General features: G+C 57.5%; 1 protein-coding gene across 5 annotated transcripts in view; it reads left to right on the forward strand.

Annotated features, from left to right (window-relative positions):
* Gse1 (Gse1 coiled-coil protein) overlaps positions 1–17,335 on the forward strand; it is a 92,645-nt gene that overhangs the window by 64,513 nt on the left and 10,797 nt on the right. For 3 of the 5 annotated variants that reach the window (XM_032888183.1, XM_032888185.1, XM_032888184.1), the window contains exons 2-8: positions 64–282; positions 9,339–9,538; positions 12,889–13,061; positions 13,475–13,672; positions 14,313–14,504; positions 14,709–15,034; positions 15,576–15,900. In XM_032888183.1, the coding sequence (XP_032744074.1) occupies positions 64–282; positions 9,339–9,538; positions 12,889–13,061; positions 13,475–13,672; positions 14,313–14,504; positions 14,709–15,034; positions 15,576–15,900 (1,633 nt within the window). The remainder of the gene's footprint in view (positions 1–63; positions 283–9,338; positions 9,539–12,888; positions 13,062–13,474; positions 13,673–14,312; positions 14,505–14,708; positions 15,035–15,575; positions 15,901–17,335) is intronic. The other 2 variants (XM_032888186.1, XM_032888187.1) reach the window with 1 other exon arrangement.

Here is a 17,335-nt window from a genome sequence, read left to right on the forward strand (position 1 = left end):
TCAGCGCCTTGGCGCTGGCGCTCTGCTCTCTGGGTGACACTGGTTCTTCTTTTCCTGTTTCAGGCATGAGCCATGAGCCCAAGTCCCCTTCAATAGGGATGCTTTCCACGGCGACCAGGACCACCGCCACCGTCAACCCCCTCACCCCCTCGCCACTCAATGGCGCCCTGGTGCCCACCGGTAGCCCGGCCACCAGCAGTGCGCTGTCGGCCCAGGCTGCGCCATCCTCCAGTTTTGCTGCCGCGCTGCGCAAGCTCGCCAAACAGGCAGAGGAGCCCAGAGGTAAGAGGCACCAGGCCGCCGGCTTGTGGGATGCCCCCCGCCCGCCATGCATCTCTGGCTGGCTGGCTGGCATGGCCACGGGAGACAGCTGTCTGCAGCCTGTGGTGCACCTGCATCTCCCCTCCCACACCACATCCAGGCAGAGCTCCTCCCCCCCTCATACAGCTGTCATTCATACCTCTGGCCCTGACCCCCTGACCTCTGACCCCAGCCCTGCGCCCTGCTTCGCTGTGCCTTCCTCTCTGCCTGCCTCTGCCCTCCTCAGCTTCAACGGCTACTGTAGAAGCTCATTGGTGGGCAAGTGGACTTGCCATCAGGACTAGAAATTGGCCTTCTGAAGCCTCCAGAGCCGGGGACATTGTGTTGCTTTGGGCAAAGGCTGGCTCTTTCTGAATTCAGTCTTGTCAGCACAAGGTTCTCTTAAGTCTCCTTTGACTCTGGCTTTAGATAACTTCTTGTGTCCTGCGATGACCATGCTGGGGACTACCAGTGAATGGCACAGTCAGTTTAAGCCTGATCACGTGGGCTCTTTAGATTCTGGTAGCTCCTGGACTTGCTGCTCAGAGACAGATGGCCACAGCATGGAAACCAGGAGCCCTATCTCATAGGCCCCGGGCCTGTGGGTTCTGCAGGAGCCATCAATGGCTTTGCTTACGCTCAGACTTGCGGAGGATTGGAAGCCTACTCTGGATGAGTAGGCCAGGATTTCCTGATTTCCCAGAGTCCTCTGCCCTGGTTGCCGGCAGAGGTGAGGGTGTGACTGGAACGGGCCGTGGGGAAACCAGAGCAGGAGGGGAAGTAGTCCGTGTCCACCCAGTGGAGGACAGCTGCTGCCAAAGGACCACACCTGAGCCAGCCCACCTTGGTCGGGTGCTGGCCCGGTTCTGGTGACCCTGAGGAAGAAGCTGGTCTGCCCACTTCTGCCGTCCTGGGCTTCTCCCATTGTCCAGCACAATCCTGGGGCCAACTGGCCGGGCCAAGTACCAGAGGCTTCGTGCCTCAGTGAATGGAAATATGGCCGGTAGTGAACAACAGGTGCATTATCCACTGTGCCTGTCACTTCTTGGCTGTGACCTGGGCATCTGATGCCCAGGGACTTTGTGCCACGCCGGGACAAGGAGGCGGGGGCTGGCAGTGCTGCTGGCCAAGGCTTCCGTCCACCGGTTTGTCTCCTGAGTTCCCTTTGTGCAGATGGAGAGACCTCAGGCTCGGGGTGCTTAGTGTCTGTGGATAGAGGGTAGCTTGGGGACTCTGGGACATCCTGACACTGGTGTCCAGCTGGGCCTGGGCCCTGGTCTGCTACCTTCCCGGAAACTGGGTGTCTTGGTAGTGCAACAAAGTTAAGGCCTACCCCGCTATCCTTCAGGGTCTTGTCTGTGTCGCCAGGACTTGTAGTGATTCTTCATCGCCTGTTTGGACCTGGTATTGCTGGGATGACATGTTGTGCCGATACTGAAGCTACCGCTCAGAGGGGTCATGTTGTGAGACCAGAGTTTCGGCAGTGGATCCTCCTGTCCCCTGCGACCTCCAGCTGTCGTGAACTTTTGCTAGGACTTGGACAGTTGGAACTAGGCATTTCAAGCAAGTGGCCCTGGCAGGAGGAAGCTTCTCGTTTAGTACGGTGCAGGGGGCTTGGTTTGAGAGCTGTGAGGTCTGCCTCCCGGGCTGTGGGTTGTCAGTTCATTGGAACTCTTGCTAAGCAGCTGCTCCCAGAATGCTTCACTCCTCAAGCCATATTTTAAATGGGGGAGGTGGGTGTTGTTTGTTTTTTTTCCCAGAGGGTTTCTCTTTGTATCCCTGGCTGTCCTGGATCTCACTCTGTAGAGACCAGGCTGGCCTCACAATCAGAGATCCGCCTGCCTCTACTACCCCCACCCCCACCCCCGACCCCTGCCCAAGGCGAGTGCCACTAACCACCCGGCTTAAATATTTTCTTGAGGTCAGGTGTCTTTTACCCCAGGTTAGCCCGGTACTGTCTGTAGCTGAGGGTAGCCTTGAATTTCTGATCATTGGATGGATGATGGGTATCCAACAGCATATCCAGTCCCCCAAAGCGCTGGGGATCACATTTAGAGCCTCGTTTGTGCATGCTAGGCGAGTGCTACCCCTGAGCCTGACCTGCCCTGCTCAGCTGTTGTATTCATACACCTCCCACCTCCTCGCTGGCATCCCAGAACATGTTTTGTGTTCCCCGAAGGGTTACCTCAGCCCCTCCCCGTGGTCCCCCGGCCTCGATGTTCCATTCTCTGACCCACTGTGCAGGCCATGCATCCTTCCTGTGCTGGTCAAACGGGTGGCGGTGGGGGGGGGGAAGACAGACACCCTCGCTGGGCCCAGCACCTGGTGTCTCACTGGCTGTTCACTCCCTGCCTCTCCTGTCTGTGTCACTGGGAAAGGGAGCTAGGATTGAAACGCCCATCTTAGACAAATCCAGGCTTGAGTTCGGAGGCCCCCACAGGACAGGCGTCTCGCCTGAGAGCCTGTGTGGTTCTCGGCCCACTCAGCAGCGGAATACGGCTCCTGAGTGAAGGTGGGGTCACCCCACAGAGGCCTTGCTCTTTGTCCCCTCCATCCCTGAAGCTCTGCCCCGTGCCCACCTCCCCTTCCTGGAAACAGTTGTATTTCTAGCTGTCTGTCCGGGCTCGCCTAGGCCTCCGCCGATGTTCCTCTTCATCGAGTCTCAGGGGTGACATTTAAAAATTCAATCCAGACAACGCAATCAGCACGCCGTCTCATTTTCTCTGCCCCCAGAGAAAGGCAGAGGGGGAGAGAAGAGAAGCTGGCCCCTCCTGAGACCTCCGTGGGGGCCCCATGGGGGATATCCCAGGCTGATGGCTCAGTCACACGCAGGTGGGCCACGTGGGGGGCGTAGCCTGAGTCTTTAAGTTAAGGCAAGGCCAAGGTTTGGCAGAAGATCCTGGGGATTTGCCCGGCCAGGTCCAGTACCCGTCCTGGTACTTCTAATCACTTGCTGGGCCCTGGCGTGTAGGCCTAACTCTGAGTCTCTGCTTTTTGCTCAGGGCCAGCAGAGCAGACCACCTCTGGTAGTCTGTTGATCCAGTGAGAACATACAAAACAGAAGCAGATCACGTAACTTAGTGGGGCCCCCATGACTCCCTTCCCAAGTGCTGTCTCCGTGGCTCCCTGTTAGTTCCCGTCACCATTTCCCTGTCTTGTTGCCCCTGCCTATGCCCCACCCCCAAACTCTGCAAACTTGGGAGCACCCAGGGGAATCTGGTCACCTGTCGTGGGTCCCCCACTGCTGTAGGCCTAGGCAGCTGCTGGTCCACTGACCTCTGGCCTCCCTGTGGTGCTGCGTGGGGACTGAAGGTAGAGGGAGCACCGTGCCTTCTACACTGGTTTCTGGGAGGAGCATTGGGCTGGGGACCCCAGGCCAGACCCAGACTGGAACTCTGGATCCATCCTGCCCTGGCTACTTAAGCCACTCCCGTTACTGTGGACTCCTAATGTACCCAGGCTGCTCAGCTATCCTGAAGCTGCCTCCATCCATGTGTGGCAGGCAGCACTGCAGCTCAGAGTCGCACTGCCCCTCCCCCCAGAGGCCCTTAAGCACGGATTCATCCTTTCCCTGTGTGTGAGCCCAGCTTGGAGGTGGGTGTTGGGCATTTGTACCAACCCTGTACTCCATGCCGTCCTATAGGGATTTCCATCTCTCGGTGACATTGGCCCAGCTCCCTTGAAGGGCAAGCCTCTCCTTCCCCCCACTCCCCACCAGAGTGTTCACCCCTTTGGGCAGGGGGCATTGGCATAGTCCAGGAACTTATACCTGGAGCCCTGTCTCAAGCCACCAGCCTGTCCCCGTAGGCGGTTCTCGGAGCAAAGGCTCCCTGGCTTCTACGAGAGCAAGCTGTAGAGCCCCCACCACAGCCCCCCACCTGTGAGAGATGAAACTGGGGGCTGCCAGGCAGGGCCCAAGCTGTGTGGCAATCTGCTCATCTCCCATGGGGCCCTGGTGCCGTCTGCCGAGGGGGGTGGGGCTGCGACGGGAGCCCACATGTCCTTGGCTGATCGTCAGGAGGCCCACACAGCCCCAGAGCTGTGTGTTCCCTCAGTTCCAGTACACCTGGGGCCTTGGGCCCTCCCGTTTCCCAGGAAGCACGTGGGGGACGAACCGCCTTATACCTGGCTGTTCCGCCACTTTGTCACCTGTGGGGATCTGAGTGACAAGGGCAGCTTACAGTGGTTAGGCATCTCCCAGTGCTCTGAGCTTTCTGGAGGTGTTTCCCGCCTGCCGGCCCTGTAACCAAGGGTGGTGGGTGAAACCCATACCCAGCCCCTGAGAGGCAGAGACTGGGGAACCATCCCTCTTCGTCGAGTCCAGGCAGCCCCCACCTGCCTGTGTGTCTGCTACAGGGTGGGCTGGGTGCGGGCATAGGCACACCCTGTGTGCATCTCCCTGGAAATCTGCCTCTTTCAAAGAAAACAACCAAACAAATGGCCCGCCCGCCCGCCCGCCCGCCCGCCCGCCTGCCCGCCTGCCTGTCAGTCTGCGGCTGGCAAGGTGGAGGCGGCGTCTCAGCGAGTGTCTGGAGTCCCATCTGCCTGTGGCTCAGGTGTGAGCAGTGGGGCTAGCTATTGAGGAGAGAGAAACCAGGAAGGGGACAGAGCCACCAAAGAGTCCAGAGCCACAGCTGACCCGGAGGTGACAGGAGACGAGCAGGGTTTGGACCTCAGGATGACATTCCAGCCCCCTCTGCCAGCTTCTCTCCTTACTGTTTCTATCCCCTACCCCCCAAGCCCACCCCCGCACGATCTTCACAGTGCCCTAACATGGCAGCAACGGGGCAGAGCCCAACCCAAGGGATCCTCACTGCCTCCTCCCATCCTCGGTTATTAGGACCTGCCATGGTCGGTCATGTACTCTGCCCGTCAAGTGTCCCTGGAAAGTTAGTCCCTCTCAACTCACGGCCCCTTCCTGATTGTTGTCGAAGGTTTAATGACTGGTCTTGGGTCCGGGACCTCGACCCCCGTGACCAGCCCCCTTCCCTCACAGATGGACACCGAGGCCACCCAGCCTCCTGGTCTGTGACATGCATGAAGCCCTGTTGGCAGAGCAGGAGGGGAGGCCTGTCAGCAGCATATGGCTACCCCGTAGTTCTGTTTGACTGTCTCCTCAAGCTGCATATCACGGCCGATGCCACCTCCCGTGCGTGCTACTCCACGCTCGCTATTCATGATGTACTCTGAGGCTCCAGAGGGTTTCCCTGCCTGGCGCTTGTCACCGTGCCCTTGGTCCTAGGGCCTTTGCTGCCAGCACTCCTGTTACCCAGGCAGCAGTTGGCCGGTAGCTGTGGTTGGGTTTACTTCCTGTTCCTTGACACCCACCCCCACAACTAACTGGTGGGAGTCGCTGGAGTCTGCAGGGAAGGGAGGGACAGCCCCCGGGATGTGGGACCACTTCTACCAGCAGAGACATGGGACAGAGTGCCTGCCGTGCAGATGTTCAGACCTGAGTTCAGATCTCTAGAACCTGTGTAGGAGCCAGAAGTGGAAGGAGCTCTGGGCAAGCCGGCTACACCAGTGGAGCTCCGGGTTCAGGGAGAGCAGTTAAGGAAGGCACCTGGAATCATTTTGCGCGCGCACACGCACGCACAGACATATGCATATTCAGGAAAAGAGGCCATGCAGGTGGTGTTCAGTGACTCTCCGTATGGTTCCGTTCATATCTTACCCCAGCTGGCTAAGGCTGCCCCAGCCCTTGCCTTTGGGGGTCTCGGCTCTTAATAACACAGGCCGCCCATAGAGCCTTGGCCTCATCTGTGGGGTTGGTCAGCGAAGGTGACGCAGGCACCCTCCACCTCTTCATCTGTAGCCCGGCTCTGGCTCTCTGACCCAGTCCCGCATTCTGGCTGAATAGCTTCAGTTAATTACAGCGATGGCCGACCCGCCTGCTCCGGCAGCACAGCGAGAGAGCACAGGGCCGGGAGCCAGGCGCCAGCCTCACTAATTGGCAGCGCCTTGTGAGGTATTGATCCCAAGGCTCTCGCTGGTGAGCGCTGGCCTCTGCCTTCCACCTCCAACAGGATTAGGCTGCTAATTGTCCATGGCCGGCCTCATCCTCTCTGAGCTAGCCCCACACCAGAGCCTGCTTGCCTGCCCGGCATTACTCCCTTGCTGGGCCAGGCTGGGAAGGAACAGAGTGGGGCCGAGCTGAGCTGACTGCCTTGGAGGTTACCCCTCACACAGACTGGGGTCCAGAGGAACTAGGAGGGCCCTGATTACTGACCCTGAGGTGTCCTCTGATCCTCCCTGAGGAGGGTCATTTCTGCTACTTATCCCAGCCCTCAATGGTGGTCCAGCGTCTGCACGCACCTGGATAGTGTGTGAGGCGGCCTCTGTTTTAGCTGGTGGTAGCCTTCTGTGTGCGGAAGTGGTAACTTTTTTTTTTTTTTTTTTCCTTGTTCCCATGTGCCGATAGCGCGATCCTTGCCCTTGTGTTAGTGTCTGTGCAGTGCGAGTGAGCTGCTGTTCACAGTAGCTGTCAGGTAGGGCCAGGCAGCTGTCCATTGGCTGAAGAATTGGTGGCTAAGTCCTCCTCAGTGAAGGGCAGCAACCTTGAGGCAGGGATAGAGTTCTAGCTGTGGGAAACCCCACTCAGCAGAGGGGGCCAGGCGATGCCCAGAGTCTGCAGAGAGAGAGAGAGAGAGAGAGAGAGAGAGAGAGAGAGAGAGAGAGAGAGAGAGAGAGAGAGAGAGAGCGCTGCACGCTCAGGGTGCTGGGCCTCAGGGCCGGAGCAGGCATGGCTGAAGGTTATAAAAATGTTCCGAATTGATGGTGGCAGTGATTGAGTGCAAAGTGGCCCTGCAGAGGTGGCTTTTCCTTTCATCCCAGGGTTCAAAAGGGCTAGGGCAGGAGGATTGCCGTGAGTCCAGACCAGGCGGGGCTCCAGAGTGAGATCCTATCTCAAAAGAAGGGGGGTGGAGGGGCAGGAGTTGCTAGAGAGATGATTCGATCGGTAAAATGCTTGAGGACCTGAGTGAGCCCTAGAACACGCCTGTTTGGAAGGCAGGCCTGGTATCTTCTCCCGATCTCACGCCAGGGAAGTGAGGATGTACTAAGCCCTAGGGCTCCCTGGCCATTCCGTCTAGCCGGACTCAGTCGAGCTCCAGGCTGGTGAGAAAAGCCTGTCTTAGAAATGGTAAGCGGTGCTCCTGAGGACTGCACCCAAGGTTGTGGTTTGGCCTCTGCACGCAGGCTCGAGTGCACGGACGCACACACACACACTTCCGTACACACAGAAATCAACAGCATATAAGACGTGTGCATCACACCGTGGCTCTCCTGGGAAGGACTGTGGCACACCCGAGCAGATTGCTGTTTGAGGCAAGAGGAGGATTCCTAAAATTTATTTGAAAGTGATCGAAACTTTAGCCTGGCATGGAGAGAGAGAGGGACAGACACCTGGGTGTCCGTTCCAGGAAAGCTTGGACTGTGTAGGGAGACCCTGTCTGAAAAGTTGGGTCCCTGCTTTTCTGCCTCCAGGAACTGTGTTCCACGCTCTGAGGTACTGTCTCTGAGCAAAGTGGTCGCCTCCCACAGTATATGCTCCTGGTGTCCTCTCGTGAATGTGGCTGAGGGCCTTGTGGGAGCATTCCAGTATAGAGTAGGCAGGGCTGGGAATGCTTCACATCGGACTTCGTGGACTTACTAGACTTACTTCCTCAGGGGTGTTTGGTTGACAAGAGCCCTCACTTTTGAACACTGACAGTGGCTGGCATTGCAGGCCTCGGTGTGGCTTTCTGGCTCTGCCTTACGGAGGGGTACCCTTCTACTGAATGCAGGGAGGCGTAGGATGCCAACCCACCCACCCCAACTCATGAATGGTAGCTCGCTCGTGCCAAGGTTCAGTCTCCAGGCCTGGCTACACCAACCTGTAGCTTGCCTACGTCAGGTCTCAGAAGCTGGCCTCCCAAGCCAGCGTGTCTCTGAGTCTAGCCACCCGTCCTCCTGTGCTGCCGCTTTGCTTCCGACTGACAGTGCTGGGCTGTCACTGTGCTGTGTTCACACTGCCCAGCCTTGGGGCTGGCTCTGCCTGCCCAGGATGACAGTTCTCTGGGTGTAGGCAGCAGGTCTGTTGCCCATTTGAAAACGGAGAGTTCCTTCCCTAAGCTCCAGCCTTCAGGCCTCATTGCCAAGGTCAGGCCCTGATAGGTAGTCACGTGAAGAAGAGGTGTGCTCGGCTGGGACTACACAGGGGCTTTGATGTACAATTATACAAGTTACATACGGGTCTCAGCAGTTAGAGGCCAAAGCCGTGTTTCCACAGGTAGCAGGATTGTCTCAGGGAAGAGAGGGCTGTGTCAGTGACTGAGATCATCCCTGATGACTCTGTCCTGCTGGAACCGACACCCCAAGAACTGATCTCTCCCCACCCCCACCTACCTGTCTCTTCTCTCTTACTGCTGGGGTTGGTTGGGAAGGGGAACATGGTGCTCCTTTCTGGGTCGATGGGGCTATTCTAGGTATAGTAGTAGTCATTCAATATGGTAGATACATTGAGGTACGTTGACATAGTTTTTAAAAGAGTGAATACCATTTTTTTTTTTTTTTTTGAGCTGGGGACCGAACCCAGGGCCTTGCGCTTGCTAAGCAAGCGCTCTACCGCTGAGCTAAATCCCCAACCCCCAGATTTTTTTTAAAGATGTATTTATTTTATATGTATCAGCACACTGTAGCTGTCTTCACACACACCAGAAGAGGGCATCGGATCCCATTACAGATGGTTGTGAGCCACCATGGGGTTGCTGGGATTTGAACTCAGGACCTCTGGAAGAGCAGTCAGTGCTCTTAACCGCTGAGCCATCTCCCCAGCCCATCTCAGATTTTTTAATGTAAAAATAGCTGCCTACCTCCATGCCTGAGAGGCAGTATGACAAGAGGCCAGCAAAGCTGGCTACAGCATGGCTCTGGGTTTCTCCCTGCCTGACTGCTCTTGGGCCTCACTCCCTGTGAGCATTCTGGAATGGCCGAAGTGTGGGTGCGGCTGGTGGCGGTGACACACGCAGTCCCTGAGCTTCTGTGTTCTCTCTCCACAGGTTCTTCACTGAGCAGCGAGTCATCTCCTGTGTCCTCTCCAGCCACCAACCACAGCTCTCCGGCTAGCACGCCCAAGCGAGTGCCCATGGGCCCCATCATCGTCCCCCCCGGGGGTCACAGTGTTCCCAGCACTCCTCCAGTGGTCACTATTGCCCCCACCAAAACGGTCAATGGCGTCTGGAGGAGCGAGAGCCGCCAGGTGAGTGGGGCAGCCCAGAGATGGGGGCGTAGTGGGAGTGATGGGGACAGGGCGTGTCCCTGCGTGGAGTTTTCTGTCCACGGCTCTGGGATGGGGGCAAGTTTGGCCTCTCACCCTGGTCCTCAGTCTCTTCTGCAAGGTGCCCTTGATACACCCCCCAGACTGGAAGATGCTAGAATTACGGCAATTCTTACATCAGGCTTCTGACTGAGTACCACAGACACATCGCTTGGTGTAGGAGGCCTGACTAAGCCTGGGGAGGAGAGGGGAAGGGAGGGGAAGGATAGCCTATGCCCTCCTTCCAAGAACTGCCCCTTTACTTTTAGATGGTATCTTCTTGTGTCCTCTGGTGGCCTTGGCAATAATCACCTCTTTAGGGGTCTAGGGAGACAGATTTACCCAGAGGCACTGGGTTGACACAGACTACACCATAAAGTGCCTGGGGGTATCTGAGCTTTGGGTCTCCGGGAAGACAATAGCTGTCACTGCTTTGCAGGAGTAGGGGATGGTACTCTTATAGTCCCTGATCCCAGCACGGGATCTTGTGTGTCTGCAGTCTCTCAGCTGGCTCTGTGTAACCAAACTGGAATGGAGGAGCCGGTGCCCAGAGCTTCCCCAGTACTGTGCTGGGCCTCCCACCGGCCTGGCGCCCAGAGGGGGCCTTGCTAATTAAGAACCGCTGTCAGCTGTGGCTTCCCCTGGATTCTCCAGCCTGGTTCCCACAGGGCTTGTACTGCTAGGAAGTACTAATTAAACCACAAAGACGGAGGGGAAGGGAGGGGAGCATCCCTCCCCTGCTGGGCTGGGGCTGGATAGTCAGGGTGTGAGCTTCATCTGCCCCGCCAGTCTGATTGGTGACCCTGGTCCCCAGTAAAGTGCTCAGAACATCCATCAGGTTCCTGACTGAAGCTTGGGGCCAGCCTCTGTACATTCCTCCTGTGGCTGAAGTCACAGCCTGGGAAGCCTGTCTGTGAGATTCTGTCATGGAATCTCAGCTCAGAGCAGCCTAGATCCACCCAGCCCTGGATTAGGAGAAGTTGTCACCGGCATCTTCCGTCTGTGGACTCCTCCCAGAGCTTAGCTTTGACCTCAGACAGTGAGTAAGCTGATATAAACCCCCATCTAGCTTCCCTTCCCTAGACAACCAGCTTGCCTGGTGACTGGCTGGCTCTGGCTCTGTTCCTGAGAGAGAAGCTTGTAGGAGGTCACTTCCTGTTCCTGCCTTAGGCCTGGAGCTTCCGCTGACTGGATCCCCTGGCCCGGGTCCAAGACACCTCATGCATGTCCCCTTGGAGAACTAGGAGGTTCCAAGCACCTCTGCCTCGTGACTCCTTTGCCTGGAGCCTGTCACTGTCCTCAGAGGATCCTTCTTACTGCCTCAGAAACATTTAGTAACCCGGAGAAGGGCCACGATGGCTCTGGCTCCGCTCCAGCAGTTCACGCTGTGGTTAATGAGACCTGCTTGCCACCAGGGAGGCCTGCGACTAGCACAGTGGCTGAGCCTTCGATGCTCAGAGCTCAGCAGAGAGTTTAATCCTTTCCAGGAGGGCGGGGGCTGCTCTCTCCCTGGAGTGAGGCATGAGTCACTAGGGGCCTCTGGAGGCTGGCCGCATCCACTGTTGGAAGTCAGGGGATGGTGGCTCCAGGGCCCTTCTCGGGGTGACCAGGCAGCAAAAGCCGCTTGAGAGATGAATGAAGAACTGAGGCTAGCGGGCAGCTGCGGAGACCTTTCTCTAATCACTGGAGAATGACAGCTCCCTCCTCCCCAGCCGCTGCCTTTCATAGATGCAGCTGTGTCGAGCAGCTCTGCTGCAGACATATCTTGTCTGCCACAGCCGCTGCCGAGAGGGTGCCTTGGGGCAGCCACCGTGCCTTGGGGCAGCCACCGCGCCTGGGCTTTTTCTTTCCTTGTCACCCAGGCAGCACCCTAGCCCTCAGATGACCTACTTCCCTGGTTTCTGGCCAAGTTTAGCCAGGCTCTAGTCAGAGAGGCCACGGACCTGTGGAGCGGGACGTGCTGCCCCCACCCCTCAAGCCGGCCTGATAGCCAGCATCCTGGTGTGGTGGGATGTGTGCTCCCCCCACACACACACCTTTTATGATACTGTGTGAATGTTCCTCCTGAGGAAGGCAGGTCAGAGGTCATGAACCCGTGAGGACCCCACAAGGGAACGGAGACAGCCTGCTGCTGCACCCGGGGAAGGAAACAGATGTTGCTGCTCATTAAAAATTCAATCAGCAGCCTGTCTCCCTCAATTAATCGTGGCTGTCTGTCTGTGGGGAGCAGGAGGGCTTGTGGTAGGCTCTGTGAGAATGGAGGCAGGGAGGTACTGTGGCAAGCTGTCCTCTTGTTGTGCACACAGGGTTAAGTGGTGGTACAGCAGTGACCCGTCCCCGTCGGGGCTCACATATGCTTCGGTGATGTTAAGCTGACCAGAGGGTGTCACCACAGGCTTAGATAACCACAAGGAGACAGAAGTCCAGGAAGGGCTGGCAGGCCTGTCTCCGGGGACAGTCCGTGGTACTACACTGGCTACCATGTGCCTTTTGGTCACACCATGGGTTCAGCCCGTGTCAGCCAGAGGACCTCGTGTCCCCTAGCGAGTACTGCTGTCTGCTTGTGCCGAACCTCTCCTGCAGTGTTGAGGGAAGGACCTGAATGTGGTACCAGGGGGCTTCTGGCCCTCAGACTCTCCTCGGCTCACAGTGTCTCCCAGACTTTGTTCCCACTGGTGCCACTCCTCCTTGCCGTGAGGATTCCTCCCTAGTCACAGGTAGACAGGCAGGCAGGGCTGTTCGATCTGGTTTCTCCGGGCTGAGTGCTGCTGTGGCTGTTTATACAGAAAGCCTGTGAGACTGGATCTCCCCATGCCCCAGCCCTACTGCTGCCTCTCACTTCATGCCTGAAGGGAGCCTCTCCTGGGGTCCCAAAGTCTGTCTGGGTACAAGGGTGTCCCCATGTAGGTCCAGCAGATTGCCAGCCACTGGCAGTGTCCAGAGAGCTGCGGGCACAGGCTGGAGTCTTGGGAGAAGCTCTGTCCTGAGGTGCAGGTCCCCAGGGCGTTTTTGCTTGCAGGAAATGGGGGTTCCTGCCCTGCGGATCCTCTCAGATACCTTATCTCAGGATTCAGCAGTCTGCTGTTTAAGGTTTCCCTGGCGTTGCTGAGTTCCTGTGGGAGCTGAGCCAGGGCCTGGTAGACCTTGGTCCAGACCTGCTCACGGGAGGTTTTCTCCCTAAGTATCTCTAAAAAATATTAGGGGGAGGATGCTTCTAGAGTATGAACTAAACACAGGCCTCTCTGAGGACCTGGCTGGCTCCCCAGGATCCTAACTCTGTCTTCTTCCCACAGGACTCCGGCTCACGAGGCGGCAGCAGCGGTCGGGAGCGTCTGCTGGTGGAGCCACCTCTAGCCCAGGAGAAGGCAGCGGGCCCCGCCATCCCCTCCCATCTGCTCAGCACCCCTTACCCCTTTGGCCTCTCCCCCGGCTCAGTTGTACAGGACTCCCGCTTCCAACCACTCAAGTGAGTGCCGGGCTGGGGTCAGGGAGGGCTCCAGATAGGTCTGAGGGTTTGCACCAGCTGAGGTGGATGAGCGCTGTTAGCCTCTGTGGCCTGAGCTGCCCTGAGGTCCTTGGCTCCATCCGAGCTTATGGTCCTCCCCATGCTGATTGATTTATCACTTCTCGTCCTAACCCCATTTAAGCCCATCCTCTGGGCCTAGGGACAAATAGCCCCTCTAGTGTCTGTATCCACCTTAAGGGACAGATAGGTCTAAGGGACAGACAGTTTCCTGTCTGTGCAAGCTGGGCTCGTGCCAGGCTATACCTCACTGAGAGGCAGGACCTGATCCTGACGGGAGGTGGGCTGGCAGGGGCAGCCTGAGCTGCTGAGGAAGTGGGACGCGTTACCTCTGCTCACTGCTTTCCTTCCTACAGCCTCCAGCGGCCCGTGCACCATGTAGTGCCCCCCAGCACGGTGACTGAGGACTACCTGAGAAGCTTCCGGCCCTACCACACTGCTGAGGACCTACGGATGTCCTCCTTGCCTCCACTTGGCCTGGACCCAGCCACCGCCGCGGCCTACTACCACCCCAGCTACCTGGCCCCGCACCCATTCCCGCACCCGGCCTTCAGGTGAGGCGCCCCACACTCACCGCCCGCGTGCTAATCCGTTCTCGGCAAGATAGAGAGGTGGCAGGATAGAACCTCTCGGGGCAGGTGTTTTCCAGGGCTTGGGGACCAGACATTCAAGGGAGGCCTGGTCCGACTCATACAGCTTTGTCCAGCTCTGAGTGAGTCCTGATGGATGGGCTCAGTACCTGCCATTGCTCCCTGGTTCTCACTTCTCCACATCCGCGTCCCAGCAGCCAGTTCCCACTAACTGTGGTACTTGGACAGTGTGGTGGAGATCCCTCTTCCTCCAGAAGCTCTAAGCCTGACTGACCTCTTATCACAGCAGGTCATGTCAGAGGTCTCTGCCTGCAGCCAATCCACTCTTCCGTTCACTCACCCATGGTCCAGGAAGTCCTAGGCGCCCATATAGTTGGTTCCTTGTGGCCTCTTGACCATGAATGTCCCCTCTGCTTGCAGCCTCTGCTGTGCTGAGCCTGCGGGGACAATAGGCTCACCTAGGGGAGAAGCACCGCTCACCTGCCCGGGTCTCAGCCTTTTGCCTGCAGGGTTAGGGACCTGCCTCAGGGCTTTGCATCTGCTAGGCAAGGTCATCATTTGTGACTACTGCCTGGGCACACACCAGTCCAACCTCTCTCTACAGGATGGACGACTCCTATTGCCTGTCAGCCTTAAGGTCTCCGTTCTACCCCATCCCCACCCCGGGCTCCCTGCCTCCGCTGCACCCGTCGGCTATGCACCTGCATCTCTCTGGCGTACGGTACCCTCCTGAGCTCTCACACTCCTCCCTGGCAGCGCTACACTCGGAGCGGATATCCAGCCTCAGCGCAGAGAGGTGAGCTGTGTCTTCAGCAGAGGGGAGCACAGTCGAGCATGCTTCGTGCCCTCAGCAGGGCCAGGCTCGGTGGTGGGGTACGGTTCTTCATGTGTGGGTGAGAGGTGGAGAGTCGCGCGTGTGGCTGCCCCGCTTTGAGCTGGGGAGTGGACCTGCCCCTTCTGCACATCCCTTTAGCATGTTGTCCTCTGCTTGTCCCCCCAGGTTGCAAATGGATGAGGAGCTGAGGCGAGAGAGAGAGCGGGAGCGGGAACGTGAACGGGAACGAGAGGCTGACCGAGAAAGGGAGAAGGAGCGGGAACGGGAGCAGAGGGAGAAGGAGCGGGAGAAGGAGCTGGAGCGCGAGCGGGAGAAGGAAAGGGAGCGGGAGCTGGAGCGGCAGCGGGAGCAGCGGGCAAGGGAGAAGGAGCTGCTGGCTGCCAAGGCCTTGGAGCCCACCTTCCTGCCTGTGGCTGAGCTGCACGGACTCCGAGGTCACACCACCGAGGAGCGGCCCAAGCCCTCAGAGCAGCTCACTCCAACCCGAGCAGGTACTGGGGGTGACGGGTGCCATCCCAATGCTGGTGAGACTGGGAAGAGGTGTGCTGTGGCACCCTCGGTGGATACGGGACACTAGGGAGGGGAGCTGCTGTCACTGCTGGTGGAACCTTGGTTGGTGTTTGCCCTTTGCCATGGAGATGGTGGAAAACCAGAGTCACACCACTGAGCCACCCCAGATCTGACCTGTTCTGTCAGAGTTCTGTCTAAGGCCAAAGCTAGCCTGGGACTCGGGTGGACCTCACATTCATAGCAGTGGTCCTACGTCAGCCCCCGAAGTGTTGGGAGTGCCGGCACGAGCCATCCTGATCTTGTTCTGAACGTAATTCATTTCATGAAAACCCATGTGGTTGAGCTGCCCAGATAGCTGTTTTAACAACTGGCCCCATGAGTCCTTCAAGACATGTTCTGAGCCAGCCACACCATTTCTCCTCTCTCCAAGGATGGAGACATGTTTCCTAAAGTTCTACAGGACTGGGCTTCGAGCAGGGTGAGGGCAGTGGCATCCTGCAGTGACAGTGTTTCCTCCCACAGAGAAGCTGAAGGACGCGGGCGTGCAGGCGCCCAAGCCTGTGCAGCACCCTCTGCACCCAGTACCTGCCCCACACCACACGGTGCCCAGCCTCATCTCCAGCCATGGCATCTTCTCTCTGCCTGGGAGCAGTGCAGCCACGGCCCTGCTGATCCAGCGCACCAACGAGGAGGAGAAGTGGCTGGCGCGGCAGCGGCGCCTCCGGCAGGAGAAGGAAGACCGCCAATCCCAGGTGTCCGAGTTCCGGCAGCAGGTCCTGGAGCAGCATCTGGACCTGGGCCGGCCCCTGGTGCCCACAGAGGCAGAGCACAGGCCCGAGAGCACCAGGTGGGTCCTGAGTGGGGCCTCTTGGGAGGCAAGGGATGCTAGGGATGCTGGTTCACACTGTCTGTCCGTCAGTCCGTCCTCCTTTCCCCTGCTATTGGTCCACATGGCCTGCTTCACCTTCTGTCGTTCCAGCCCCCAGCATCTGTGTTGACTGGTACACAGGAACCCTGCCAACATAAGTCTCTTGTCCCCTCTCCTCCATGTTGAGAAGAACAATAGCCTGAAGTACCCTGATGCCCATCCCTGGCCTCCACACCTTGCACAACTGTAGGGAGGCCACTCTGAGGCCTCGCTGCTCTTAAACGTTCTATGCTGGACATAAGGTTCAGGTCAAGCTGGAGTCTTCTGGCTCCTCAGCCATCTTCTCGGGCTCCCACATCCGCCGCCATGCTCCCCTAGCTAGGAACTGTTGTTGAACCTGAGGGAGCTTAACACTGTGCTCTACCTCGCAGGAGTGAGGGGCAGCCCTGGCAGCTTTGTTAAATGGCTCCTCAGCCAGACCGGGAAGGACCCTAGGGGCCTAGCGATGGCCCACTGGGCCCCTCCCCCACAGACCTTGCCTTTGTCTGTGGGCAGCATGAGTCTAAACATTCTGTGTCACCTCAGAGAAATAAATGTGAAGCTTTGGAAAAGCCCCTAAAACTGCTTTTTTTAAAAAGATTTATTTATTTATTATATATAAGTACACTATAGCTGTTTTCAGACTCACCAGAAGAGGGCATCTGATCCCATTACAGATGGTTGTGACCCACCATGTGGTTGCTGGGAATTGAACTCATGACCTCTGGAAGAGCAGTTGGTGCTCTTAACCACTGAGCCATCTCTCCAGCCCGCTTTTTTTTTTTTTTTTTTTTAAGATTCATTTTTGTTTTTAAATTTTTGAGTTTTATGAGTACTGTATTCAAATTCCAGTTTTCCCACTCCCCTCCTCCCAACTCCTGTGCCTCCAAGTTCATGACCTTGTCTGTAATTACTGTTACACGCATACATATAGTGTATGTGAGCGCGCGCACACTCGCGCACACACACACACACACACACACACATACTGCATACAGAATTTCGTAGCCTACAGAATTTCGTAGCCTATCGGGTTGCTTGTCCTTGGAGGCCCCTCCCCTTCTCCTGTCAGTCTCTAGTTCTTCCTCTGCTGGCGTGTTAGCTAGTGTTGTTTGTCAATGTACACGTCTTGCTTAGGTGACACCTTCCCTGTCGTGCCTGGATGGCACTGCCTACCAGAGGAATCCTGGTGCCTTGGCTTTGACAGTCTTCCTGTCTTCACGGTGCTTCCTGAGTGTGGGGGGTGCGCTGTAGATGGACCAGTCAGGCCTGGGTCAGTAAGCCACCTGTCCTGTCTCTTGACCAGTTGTGGCTCTCATTTGTAGTCTAAAGCAGAAAGAACGGCTTGCAGATGCAGCTCCTGCCCAGGCCTGGA

This window comes from Rattus rattus, chromosome 17 (assembly GCF_011064425.1).
Source record: "Rattus rattus isolate New Zealand chromosome 17, Rrattus_CSIRO_v1, whole genome shotgun sequence".
NCBI lineage: Eukaryota > Metazoa > Chordata > Mammalia > Rodentia > Muridae > Rattus > Rattus rattus.